The sequence below is a fragment of the Nasonia vitripennis genome, chromosome 1 (assembly GCF_009193385.2).
Source record: "Nasonia vitripennis strain AsymCx chromosome 1, Nvit_psr_1.1, whole genome shotgun sequence".
NCBI classification, from domain to species: domain Eukaryota; kingdom Metazoa; phylum Arthropoda; class Insecta; order Hymenoptera; family Pteromalidae; genus Nasonia; species Nasonia vitripennis.
Genome location: NC_045757.1, coordinates 7307320 through 7321043, shown reverse-complemented (window position 1 = coordinate 7321043; position 13724 = coordinate 7307320). Strand labels below are relative to the sequence as shown.

The window sequence follows — 13724 nt, the reverse complement described above, 5'->3', positions numbered from 1 at the left end:
CTCGTTGACACGCTCGCTCGAGTGAATGCTTCTTTGATTACGCCGGGCAGCTCTCTGGTGCATCGATGCTCTGCGAGTATGTGTGTGTGTGTTTGTGTCGGTATGTGCAGCGTCGAGGAACAATGGATGAGGGTGAGCGTGTAGTCGATGTGCAAGCTGCAAGCTTAAGACGCGATGACGATAGCTGATCTGGATGGACGATCGAACGATTGGTTGAGACGATGCGGGGATAATGACGATGATGGCGCCGATGACAGCGATGTTAAATACTGAAACATTAAGCGATCGAGATAAAGCTGCGATAATTGCGGCAGAGCCTGTAAATGTACGTTGACTTTTCTCGTTCGAACATAACCTCAAAATTCGCGCTCGAGTGCATAACCGATTAATAAGCGAGCATGATCAAATATTCAAGGTAATACTACGCTAGAGCGACTTACGAGCTGCCCAGCAATCATTTAACGTATTAATATACCGGCCTTTCAACCTAACCGAACCAAGCCGATCTCTCAAAATCATTGCCGATCTTCTCGGCGAACTCCTCTTTCGCTGCATACACCCGTTGCGAGGTATAATCCCCGACTAAACACATCAGAGCGCGCTCTCGACGCGTGCATTAACCCAAATGCGGCCTTCTCTCCGCAATCTCAAATTCATACATTCACGAACAAAACGAGTTAAGTAATCGGAGGCGCGCGAGCGCAGAGTTCCGCTTTGATCTTCCACGCGCACGCGCACGTCTAAGTAATTTACGTGCACGTAAGAGCTGTGCTGCTGCCGCTGCTGTCCCCTTCGCGACTTAGACTTATCTTGAATAAGTCATACGACCTGCGTCGAGGTAAGTAGGTGCGCTGCGCTGATGTGTGTATGTAAGACGCCAAGTGTGTGTGTGCATGACGGAGCTACTGTGTCTCGGGTCTCGCGGCTTTCGCGGTACTTATACTCTATACCATGACTTGATGATGTACAGTATACACGAGTAGTTTGTTTATAGTATTTCTTTGAATTATTAACCGAATACAAGGGAGAGCTAAATTCGTATCTAGCCCATTAATACGGTGACGTGCTCATTTTTCATTCTTTATTTCCACGTACAAAGCTCCTCTTCGCGGATATACCTGCGCATATCCGTCTCGTGTGTTTTCGCCCGGCTCTCCCATCGAAAAATTCTCTCCCCTTTCGAGCTCGGCCGGGCGGCTTAATTCACCTGAGAGCAGCCGTCGGGCGGACGTGAAATATGAAAAGGAGTCTTACGTGCATGTAAGTAAGCACGTCGCCGGTCGTGAATTAAGGATGAGGAGACGCGCATATGCGCCGGATGACCGCGCAAGCTCGCGCGCACTTGAATTTTTTTCTGTTTCTCTTTTTTTCTCCCAGAAGGGAGAAATTTCATATGTGCGGAACGTATATTTAAGTGAAAAGGGCTTTTGTCGTCGTGTTTAAGCGATGAGTTCAAAAGATAAACCAACGGAAATACGAGGGACGCGTCAAAAAATTTTTTTCGAAAAAAAATTGTTCCATCCTCTGACACACGAGCGTACACTTCCTACACTCCCCGCAGACTGCAGTACTTCGATATACCGATTCGTGCGCATATACACCTGGCATACGCGGCACAGCAGGCTCGTTCCACTAGAAGAGCAAAAGCGGGAATATCGTCTCTCTTCTCCCGGCACAGTGCAATCCGCGGCACTGCGTATTTTTTGCACGTATTTTCGAGTGCAGCAGCAGAAGAGGCGAACACAGTAGTAGTAGCAGAGAGAGGAAGTCTTCGCTTCTCCCTTGCGCTTGCGCACATTTTTCAAATGTACAACGGGAGGGTAGCTAGACGCTCTCTCTCTCTCTCTCTCTCTCTCTCTCTCTCTCTCTCTCTCTCTCTCTCTCTCTCTCTCTCTCTCTCTCTCTCTCTCTCTCTTTCGAAGATCACGTAGCACGATAATGGCTTCCTTTCCGTCCCTTATCGTTCCGGCGACATTCAAAATCCTCGACCATTAGTGCCCCCCTGCTGCTTCCATCCTCGAATGGCACACACCTCTTTCACCTTGGAGTCACAGCAGCTTTTATACGCACGCGTACACGCGCCCGCGCACGTGTATACCCGCGCGTCCTACACACACGCGGAGACGCGTGGACTAACCCAACCTGACCCAACGTAACCTCGAGGAGAGGTACTTAGGTAGTTCTCGCTGAATTCCAACATCGCCGTCCGGAAAAGAGAGGATAAAAAGGGGAGACAGATTGTACGACGACGCGGCAGCCTCTCGCGATAATTTGGCGGATCAGACAGACGGAGAGAGAGAGACTCGCTTCTCTCTGACAAATTTTCTTCATTTTTCTCGGTCAGAGAACTCGATGGGGTCATTCGCGCGCGCGCGGACTATCAAATCTTGTAAACTTTTTGTTTGCTCATCGCGTTTGTTGGTTTTTTTCTTTTTTATTTTCGAGCGGAGTCCAATTAAAAAAATACGCTACAACACAGAGCAGCTGCCAAACTTTTAATTAAAAACCCAAGCTCCCGCATCAAGCCCTTCAGAGAGAGCAAGAGAGCTGGAACTTCATTACCGGACGAAGCTATCCGCGCAGCGAACTCTGTCTCTCTCACTCTCTCTCACCTCCCTCAGCTCACAGACACGTGCTCCCGTCGGCGTTTGATTAATCATGCGCGGAAAAAGGCGCGTTTCACCTAATTATTCCAAAGATTTTCCGCTGCAGGCGAAGAGTAGTAGCTGTGCTGGTGGAGGTAGTAGACGTCGTTGAATTTCTCCGAGGAAGAATTGCGTCTAGCCATTCAGAGCGAACTTGGGCAGTTGACTCTTTATGCGCCAAGTTTGCGCCCCGCGGCGGCATTTCGATTTTATGTTAATTTCAATTCAGTATATATGCGCGACGCGAGCCCGTCTGCTGCTAGTGGTAGTGGCATAGCCGAGAGTTGAAAGAGTGAGCGCACAGTAGTAGTCTCTTCTGTTTCTTCTCTCTGGTTTCTCGCCCGGCCTTACTTCTTCGTTTCTTTCTTTAAGGCTGCAGACTTTTTTTTGCTCTCTGCCTTAAAGGAGGTATGACGCTATACGCTGTCGCGTTTGAGGATCGTTGAAGGTTATCATTTTTTCCATAGTTTTGATCGTAGTGCTTTTTGAATAAAAAGGGGGAAGCGTTGTTGATTAATTATAATGCAGATTAAAATGTCGAAAAAATGCATCAACATACAATAACATATAAAGACCTAACAGAAAATTCACCAGATTCCGGACAGAAACCCAGAAACTTCTGGCAACGCATAGTAGATAGAATTCTGGCAAAGGTAGAAGGAGGCTAATTTGAGGTTAGAAGGTTAGGACAAGCACGTACATGGCTGAAAAGAGCACGCAACGGTAAAAATAATTTTGAATATTAAGAAAGCCCGTCATGTCAGATGTTATAAAGTTGACCGGGGACAGGAAAGGCTAGGTGAATGACGACGCTCTTTGTATTGGCAATATGACGGAGGCCGTTACGTCATCAACATGGCGGTGCATATGGCGGCGGGTTGAGTACCAAATGTGCACGCAGTATAGGCGAGGACACTGTAACACCCCGTACAAGCTCGGCATAAATTTATAAATTATAATTAAAAACTAAAATTCTTTAAACAAAATTATAGATTTTACGCGAGTATATTGCGTTCCCCCACTTTCAATATGAAAGACCCGCGCTACAGCTGACAGCGGAACGCCAGCAGCGCCACGAGTTAGCCAGCGGCAGCGAAATAATCGTGGAGCACTCTTAATTCGTGTGTATAAGTCAGAGCAAAAGCCGTGATCAGTGTCACAATCATTATGCTTCCATCTTGAAAATATATGTAAATATAATATTTATATTGATAACTAAATAATTTACATGCCGTCAAAATGAAGCAGCATGCAGCATAAATCACCCGCAAATCCAAAATCTGTATTCCTTCAAATTTCTTGCAAATCGGCCTCTCCCCAGTGAAGCAAACGAAATTATTCCTAATCGAGCGAATCATGCGCGCCGGCGCTACTAAGTGCGGAAAGAAAGACTCGCGAAGAAGGGCAGCCGTTCTCTCTTCGGAATCCGATCGTCGTCGTCCTCGCAAAAGTCCAATAAAGCAGGAAAGAGCTAGCGAGGGAAAGATAGAGAAGGGATCGTCGTCTACCCATTTGGATGTTCGGCGGCGAGAGCCCGGCTGGAAAACCGAATCAAAAGTCACGCGCGCGCAAGCTCGAAGAACCGTTTAAGGCTAAATTACAGTAGTAGGTCCTCCAGCGGCGATATTTCGTCGATTCCCATTCCGAGCGAAGGGAGTTCGAGCTAGTACGGATAAACTTGCTGAGAGAGTGAAGAGAGATAGGGGGATCGCTTGATTTCTTACGGCCTCGCGTAATGGAGGGTACAATGATACGCGAGAGTCGGAGCCGACGAGAGAGTTTGAATGTTCCGCGCCGCGCGCTCTTTATGCGAATTCGAAGCCTTTTTTTTCGTATAATGTCTGAGATAAGTAGAGGCACTACTCCCGCGATGATTAACACACCCGATTATGTGTGCAAATCTGGCAAAACAAGCACCTCGTACAATTTGCGCTGCGCACACATCTCGCCTTTTTTCCTCACTTACTCTCAGCACTCCGCTTCTCACGCGCACATACTTCCGAGGAAACGTCGCGTTATTCAGAGGTCCGCCTTTGTCTCGTGTTGACCGTCGGCGCGGATTACGCCACGGCTTCGTTAGAAGGAGATCATAATGAAGATTAATGGCGACTTTTCGCACCACGAGGATGCTACAGAGACGAGTGACGCTGCAGCGACACTTCAGCCGCGCTGCTTGTCCGCTGGCTCTTTTCAGCTCGTGACGAGAATCATTAGGATTTTTTTGTTTTTTCGAGCTTTCGAGTGGTATTTTCAACTGTAGTCGGATAGATACAAAATTTTGAAGTGCAAAAAAAATGTCGAACGAGCAACGTTCAAGGCCACGACTTGAAAATGCACTCGAGACTCTCGCGTCTCAAATATAGCATAAGGCAAGAAGAAGAAGAAGCGGAATATACGGAAAAACAATTTTCACGGCGCGCGACGTCTCTGCGGCGAAACCGAGAGCGTGAGAAATGAGCCGCGTTGAACGTGAAAAACGGTTTGAAATAACATCTTGAGACGTCGCGGAATTCCAATTACACATCTATGCCGCTCGCGCCCTTCACCTTCCTTCTCTCTCCGAAAGTGCGTCGGGAGCAGGCTCGCGTTTTTCCATTCTTTGCTGTGCTTGAAAGTCAGGCGGAGAAGAGAGGGAAAAGTTTCTCCTCCGAGGGATGACTCTTCGCGCTCCCGCTCTGCCTTTTATTCTCGGTTGGGTCTTCGGATGCTGCGTTTCGTATTCTTATGGCTGTATTCAGTTTTTTTTTTTGCTTGACGAAGTGGGGTGAATGCTTTCGGCTTGGGGACTGAGACGTATTGACAGGCTGAATGTTCATGAGAAAAGCGATTTGATTTTTTATTACATCAACGTAAAATTGTTGAGCGTGCTTGATGCTTTGCCTGGTTCAATTTTTCAGTAAAAAGCATAGCGCGTGTGTAGCTTTCGGTGCGTCTAGTATCGCATATCGATTGCGTAATAATACCCTCTGTCACGATTCATTACTGCAGAGCAACCTATTACATGCACGAGACACGGGCACTACACAGAGTGCTGCGACTCGCCACGGAGCGATGCGTGTCTTTGAGCGCGTCACGTCATATTGCGCTACATCAAACGACGCGCAAACGAAAAAGTCTCTCCTCCCACTCGATGCGTCGCAGCTGTTGCGTCTCTCTTTCCTCTCTTTCTATCTATCAATTATTCTCTTTCCTCGGACTAACGCTAAAAACATGAAAAATTGTCAAAAGCCAAAAATTACGAAAAAAAACTATTGCTAACCATTGCGCGGTAACGAAAAAAAAGCGAGGAGAAAATTCGTAGAAAGAAAACACCGAGTAAATCAGCGTGTCTGCACGTGCGCACGATTCTGGAAGTTTGGCGCCGTGGGTACGGCGCAAAAAAGGGACGTGACGAGTCGCGCTAATTCGTCGACGTCGTCGAAGGTGAATAGAGGCGCGAAAGCAGCGTCACGGCCTGGCGTTCCTCCTTTCACGTGCCGCCGTATAACGACCGGATCTTGCGCGCAGGCACGATAACGACGCTGACGTGAGGCGCCGTCGTCGTCGTCGTTGCTATATTCGGCCATAGCACTGTAGATACGTGTGAATGTGTAGCAGGATTTTCAAAAGCAATGATTGTAAACGCGGTGTACGCAAGGTATTTTTGTTAGATGTATTGTAGCAAGAAGAGTTAACAGTTTGCTTCCTCCTAGAGGAAGCTTTGTAATAGTAAAATTTTGAGTTTCTTCAAAACTTCTAGAAAATACTTTTTAGTGTGTTAGAAGTTCAAATCAAGTGTTTTTGGAAAATGTCCGTATTGATGTGTATGTGTGTGTATGTATACCGTAATATTTCTGGAACTACTTTGTCAATATCAATAAAATTTGACATGCATATATATTTTTGGATTCTGAATTCGGAAAAAAAACAGTTATTTTTTAATTTCTTAACTATATTTTTTATGGCCATTTTTTGATTTTTAAAAACACTATTTTGCGTTTTTTTCAATCATCCCATTGTTACAAACAGTTCAGCTATAATGCATTTGAAAGAGAATAAAATTACCTACTTTTCCTCGTTTGGTGCTCGGGATTGATCGCTTTGTTCGGCAGTTAAAATGAATACGGCGATTTTCTTTTTAAAATTCATATCTCTGAAACTAAACATCATAACTTCGCGAAAATGTCAATAGGTCACGTGTCAAACTATACCCATTAAAATTTCAAGTGATTTGACTACTTATTTTTTCAGTAATAAATCGAAAACTGACAAAATAGGTTTTTTTGTGCCTTGATTACGGACGCAAAAAGGCCTTATTGCACTTGAGATTTCGGGAAAAAGTAGATATTTTATGTGTTTTGGCTAAGTTTATTGCACAGCTTTCAAACCCCTATGGTTCGTAAGATATCAAGGTTTCAATTCTTTTTTTTTAATTTTTTGATTCCTCATATCTCTAAAACAATGCAGTCAAATGCTTCAAAATTTTATTTGGTGATTCACTATAAAAAAAGCTATCTGCTGTTAAAATTTTAAACGATTCCATCAAGCGGTTTTCAACTAAAGAGCTAAAATGTAAAAATCGTTTTCTTGAAAATTGCGCGAGAGACCTATCTAATGAATACCCTGCGGTTTTGATGGTTAGGTTGGTTAGGAACACATGTAAACATGCGTGAATTGCTGTGAAAAAAAATTGACGACAGTGTTCGTATTCTATAATAAGAAAACAGAGGGGTCTGCAAACTTTTGGACAATGAACTATCCAAAACTTTTATTAAATTGTGTATCAAAAATCGCCTCATACATTAGCAAGCAGATATATAAATATATTAAAACAATATTTTATTTATTGGACTTGTAAATTTAGTTGGAGGAAGCTACGTGCCAATGAATTGGCAGCGGTTTTTTCATTGATTTTTCATGAGCTTTATTAATTTTTAAGTCACATGATTGGAAATTTTGGGTTACATGATGAAGTTCGTTGAGTATTATTTAAGTACATAGAAAAACTTTTGGCACTCTGGGTAGTCCGAAACTCTTGGAGTCTAAGAGATTCCACTTTTGGATCTCTGGGGCCCCCATTCTGGCATGCATGCCGAGGCGGGCCGAGATGCAGGCTTCCCCCACTACCGTTTTCTTCGTGTGCCTAAACACGCTCGCGTGGTGGGGGAATGGCTTGCAGTCGGGAATTGGGCGCCCCAGGATTTCAAGTTGGAGTCTCTGTACATCCGAGAATCTCGGATGTACAGAGCTTCTAAAATAATATAACGTAGAGTCAAAACCGCGTCGTGAGGACTCCAAATAAATTATGTGTATAATTTTTAAAGCTCCCAGGGTACCAAAAGTTTTTCCGTGTACTTGTTGAAGGGGAGGGTGTAGTAAAATGTCCAGACCGGAAGCATAACGACTCTGCGTCACGACGCCGCGTCAGTTGTTGGTGGCTTCGCAGGCGTCGATCCAATCGTTGTAGACATCGAGCGGCTCGGAGAGGGCGTTGACGCTGGTCTGGTAGTCCTCCGAGCAGATTCTGCAGGTAATTCTTGCAGTTCTTCGACCCTTGTCCCTGTGGAAAAGCAATATGGTCTTAATAGCCTATCTTCAAGTATAGATTTCTATGGAAAAATATCACTAAAACTAGCTTACATTAGCACTTCACAAGCTTTCTCGTGATTGCAAAACGGACAGTCAAAAAGTATGTCCAGAGGAACGATCGCCTTGCGCTTCGGGGGAGGCTTACGGTTGCTCTTCCTTCTGCCCATGCTGCTGATGCCGACTATGATACTCCGAAGACAGTTGGCACTCGAATGTCGAGTGATGATGAAGTAGCGTCTGCGTCGGAATTTTTCTAACAGTCTACACGGAAAATAGTTCGCAGGTTCCGTGGCGATGTCGACAGCGTCGAGAGAGCTGTATTGTACAGGCCCCTCCCCACTGCTGCGCATCACGCGCCAGACTGTGTGTAGCTTCCCCCTCTTCTGTGCTACAGCCTGACCGACACTGCGACGCAGGTATTTTTCCGTGCGACGTTTGCGAAGTCGGAAGCTTGAACGGTAGGCCAGTCAAATTAGGTTTTTTCGCTGTAAAAATTCCTGATAGCAATTTTATTGTTGGAAATGGTCAGGAACAGTATGTAGAACAATAATATCTGGAACAAAGCCACCAATTTTGTACGCCAACTTTTTTATAAACAATTAAAGTTCGAATTCGGCACTTTTTTTCACATTTTCCTCTGCGGTTCGAAAAGTATTGATTTTAGCGGAAAAAGTTTGAAATAAAAGTTGTTCATTATTTAATTATCTACAAAAAAGTCAGCGAGAGCACCCCTCTAAGTCTATTAGTTTACTTGCAAATTGAAGAAAACCACAGAATAAAAGTATTGCAATTTCAACGTTTTCAACCTAAATTTCGGAAACTTCAATGATTTTTCAACGAAAAGCAATGAATTTTACGAAAAAATATAGCGGAACATTTTCTTCTTAAATATGTACAAAGAATTGAAAAAAACATTTCACACCGGTAAATGGAAAATTTTTCGGGAAAATTGTTTACAACTAATTAATGCCCGACTTTAGTGCAAAACACTTTGCGGATTCGGTTTCAGGGGGTTAAAATACATTAGAAAAACCTTGGTGGATTCTTGGACCTTGGTGGCCTACGGCCACTTATGGACAGCAACAGGACTCGTTCCTACCGATCGAGCTCCCGACTTCGCAAACGCCGCACGGAAAAACACGTGCGCCGTAGTGTCGGTCAGGTTGTAGCGCAGAAGAGGGGAAGGTGCGTACAGTCTGGAGCGCGATGCGCGTCAGTGCGGAGGGGCCTGTACAATACAGCTCTCTCGACGCTATCGACAGCGCCACGGAGCCTGCGAACTATTTTCCGTGTACACAGAAGGTTTTCAGCGATTTTTCGCTTCCATCTCAAGCGTGGAACCTGTTTTTCGGATGCACGCCTCGACGTTTTCGGACGCATGCCCCACACTCCAAAGTCACGACGCGCGGACCAATCAGCGCGCGTGTTTACTGTTTCTGTCTTGGTCTCTCTTCTCCCCACTCTTCCTAGTCTACCGCCTGGCTGGCGGGATAGCACGTCAAAACTCACTGCTTGGAATCCGAGAAACTGATTCCAGCACAGTGAAACGCGCTGCCACAGAATCAGGAACTCGCTACTTCTCGAGGCGTGCGAAAAACCGCTGAAAACCTTTTTCCGTGTAGGTAGACAGAGATCTTAGGGTCATGTCAGAATTTTCGGATTCTTCGAAGACCCTATCAATCAAACGCCATCTCTAGGTCTAACATTGAAATGACTGTATAGGTATGTGGCAATGGTCGCATGCGAGGTGCCGTTACCCACGTAAAAAACCTATCTATAGATTATATATAAGTTATATAAAGAGCTCTATATATAATTTTTTATAGAGTTATATAAACTATATATAATGTATATATAATCAAATAAAAAAAGAATTTGATATATAATTTATATATAAATTATATAAAGTTTATATATTTATTACTTGAATTAACAAATTTTTTTTATATACTATTTTTACATGCGGAATTCAATCTCGTCATATTTAAGGCAATTAGCGGGAGAGACCGAAAAGACAATAATGTATCAAAGGCAAAAGAAAAGGAAAAATTTGATCATAAATTAGAATAGAAGATCTTGTTATGGAGAGATTTTGTTTTTTATTGTAGTTGATAATAATGTGCTTCTTTAAGTGCGGCAATTAGAATCTCTAATACTGTATCCTCAAATAAACATTGATTTAGGCGATATTCTTATTCCAATGCATCCGACATGTACTTGTATTCACTTTTTACCGTTAAACGAAGTCGACGAAAAACACTTGTACTATGATAGCTATGTATGTATACCACGTAATTTATTCGGAAAAAATCGTAATTTTTGAATATTGCATTTAATAACGGTTTATAAAAATAATATTTTTAATCCAAGTATTAAAAATATATAAATTATATTATAAACTTTATATAATTTATATATAAATCAAATTTATCAAATTCTTTTTTTTATTTGATTATATACAAATTATATATAGTTTATATAACTTATATATAATCTATACATATGTTTTTTACGTGAGTAGTTTCTAAGAAACTTTTATGGTGTGGTTCATAATTATCCTCCCCTTACTTACTTTTGCAGTGAATATATTTATTGCACGAATGTATACGCTTTATAATTATGAAACTTTTATTACTATAGTTGAACTGCGTTCTAAGCCGCAAAATATTCTTAATCTTACAATTAATTTATTGATATAATAAAAATAATTTATAGTTCCTTTAATACGGCAGTGAATCCTTGTATACTGTCATCTGTCGCTTGATCCAGGAGATATAGAAGGAAACCCTGGAGTATACAACCGGTCGGGATCTTGCGCAATAGTCATCTGCAAATGCAACTATGCCAACTTGGGTGTCGCCGACAACGAGCGGTCCACCCGAATCGCCCTAAATTGTCAAAAATGTTGTGAAAATCATCAAGATTCTTAACTTAAAAAATACCTGTTAATATTGACAAGTTCTTACACTGCATGCCGATTTTCCGCCATCAATCGAAGTACAAATGTGACTCTCTCTTATACCATAATTATACGACATTTCGCAATATCTCTTTTCGACTATTCGCATGAAAACGTATTGCAGGACTTTTGGTACATATTGTCTGTCCGGTGTGTTCCGCTACATATTATAAGAATGTTTCACAATCTTTTAAATTACATATTGATCGAAAGACGAGAAGAAATAGTGCATGACGGTACTAGTGGCATAAGTCGTACTTTACGGCACAGCGTGTATAAGCACCCGGGTGCAATTACTTATGCCACGCAGTGCTATAAAAAAAATTAAAAGCTTACCGTCAAACCCCATCCTGACAAAACGGCTAAATCATTCTCATACTGATTTGAATTATTAGTGGGCAGCTTTATTGGGCTCACATATTTATTGAATCGAATGTCACTTTTCAGTCGTATAAGTGCAATGTCATAAAGGCCATCGTAGAAGCTGTCACTAAATTCTTCATGTTTTACGATGGCTTCTACTGTATATTTAGTACTATCTTTTGTATTACTTTTAACGCCACCGATGGCAATCTTATATTGGTCGACATTCGGAGTCCTATTGGCCGAAACTTGATTATTTCAGGAAAAAAATTTTAAGAGTGAATTTGTCTCTAATTAGAACTTACTTCTTTATGCAGTGAGCTGCTGTGAGAATCCAACGTTTATGAATGATCGATCCACCGCATAGGTTATGATTGTTTAATAACAGCATTGCTTGATAAGGAAATTGGCCCAGTTTTGCATTTTGGCCGTTTCTTATTCGAGGTTGTCCTTTTAATAAATCAAGAAAATTAGAACCAATCAATTTACAAAATCTTATATGTCTAAAATTAAACAAAATTACCCCATACTGCATTCAAGACGCAAAGAAGTAAAATATTAAATAAGAGTTGCCTCATTTTGCCACCAGAAAAACTAACTAATAACTAGTGCAAAAAGTTGCCTTTTTAAATACGTTTCATTATCTTGCATTTATCTAAACAGGAAGACTTCGAATCTGCATTACTGTTAATAATTGACTTTTTTACATCCCGCGTTCGAAAAGTGCACTATTGCATAATTGCGATCGTAAATCAAATCCAAGCTTGGGTTTTATAACTCATTAAACTTCGCGAAAACCACTTCCCGTATCAATTTACAATCTGCGCTATTTCAAGTGTCATTACAAAAAAATGTCATGCGCTCTTTTCCGAGTTCGGAGAAAAGTACCGGAAGCATGAAACCCAATCTAACGTACGCCGAATTCCGAAATTCTTTTTTTAAAAATACAGACCGCAAGAGCTAAACGTAATATCGAACTCGGCTCGCCGAACGTTATATTTTCCAAGCAATTTCCGAGCGCTTGACAATTCTCAGATTCCTCTCGCACGAGTCTCCCTCCACACATACACATACACACACAGACGTATATATAGGCACTCGTCGATCTTGTTTTCCTTCTCGGCGGCATCGGCCTCCTCCTATTTTTCTTCTCCACCTCCGCAGTGCTATATACCTTGAGAAAAGGCTCAAGTGGCCGTTCTCTCTCTCTCTCTCTCTCTCTCTCTCTCTCTCTCTCTCTCTCTCTCTCTCTCGCTCTCTCTCTTGGCGCGTCCAATCGATATCCAGCAAGCAGCAGCAGCACAGCATGTGTCCTCGAATGGCTTCTAATAGCTGCCGATTCAAGATAAACCCATTGTTGACGCGTGAAATTGGAAACTTCCATTCTTCCGCGGACTTATCGTGGAGCAGTGTGCCGACCATTGTGCTTGCCGAGAGAGAGAGAGGCTTTCTTCTGCCTCGCCTGACCTCTCGAGCCATTGCATTTTTCGTTTAATTGTCGAAACGATTGAGAAGTAGGGAGAGCTTATTGTTTTGCCGCGAGCTTTCGAGACCACTTGTTCGCGCGCGCGCGACAATGCTGAATTCCCGTGTATTGTTGCTTTGGCGTCGGTCTCATTATTACGCTAAAACAACAGCTGTTAGTCAAAGCAGTGCTGTTTGGATTAAAAATATACTTCGTCGCATATATAGTGTAAGTCGAGCACTACGTCTTTCTTGCAATTAAAAGCATATGTAATTATATGCAAAAAAGGAGCAGCTTTGGAAAGAGAGACAGACAGTGCAAATATAAGCGAAGCGGGCCAGTGAACCTGTCGCGTATATCGATCGACGCGTCGCGCGCTCTCCCTCCCCCGCAACGACGACGACGCAAGTTCAGGGTCGGATAGCACCGCCGGTGGCGGCGAAACTCCTTTTGCTCTGCTGTGTACTATAGACTCTCTGTCTCTTTCTCTCTTATTCTCTCACGCGCCCTGCACGAGCTTTACTCCTTTTTTTCGTCGGCTCTTATCAGGCAGGAGGCTTTTGCGTACGATAATTGAATTGTTTATTCAGGAGGTGACTGTCTGGTCGGGTAGATGAGGACGCTCTGTTAAACGTGCACTAATTGCGCTAAATTCGTGTAAATTACAGCCGGTTACTCAGCGCTGAATTTAGAACTGCAGTAATAGGGGTAATTTTGTCTAAAA

The 13724-nt window shown here is 42.8% G+C and overlaps 3 protein-coding genes across 4 annotated transcripts in view; 1 reads left to right on the top strand and 2 right to left on the bottom strand.

Moving 5' to 3' along the window:
* The window catches only part of LOC100121596 (CUGBP Elav-like family member 4), a 566446-nt gene that overhangs the window by 195685 nt on the left and 357037 nt on the right, over positions 1-13724 (top strand). The window lies entirely within an intron of this gene.
* LOC100116591 (transcription elongation factor 1 homolog) lies at positions 7524-8534 on the bottom strand. Its single transcript, XM_001600992.6, has 2 exons — positions 8265-8534; positions 7524-8184 (listed from the first exon to the last, which is right to left on the bottom strand). The coding sequence occupies exons 1-2, from the start codon at positions 8378-8380 to the stop codon at positions 8049-8051; spliced, it is 252 nt and encodes an 83-aa protein (XP_001601042.1). The 5' UTR covers positions 8381-8534; the 3' UTR covers positions 7524-8048.
* On the bottom strand, positions 10819-12532 carry LOC100116632 (chymotrypsin-1). The gene is made up of 5 exons (XM_031930206.2): positions 12059-12532; positions 11841-11985; positions 11509-11770; positions 11180-11332; positions 10819-11101 (listed from the first exon to the last, which is right to left on the bottom strand). The coding sequence occupies exons 1-5, from the start codon at positions 12111-12113 to the stop codon at positions 10934-10936; spliced, it is 783 nt and encodes a 260-aa protein (XP_031786066.1). The 5' UTR covers positions 12114-12532; the 3' UTR covers positions 10819-10933.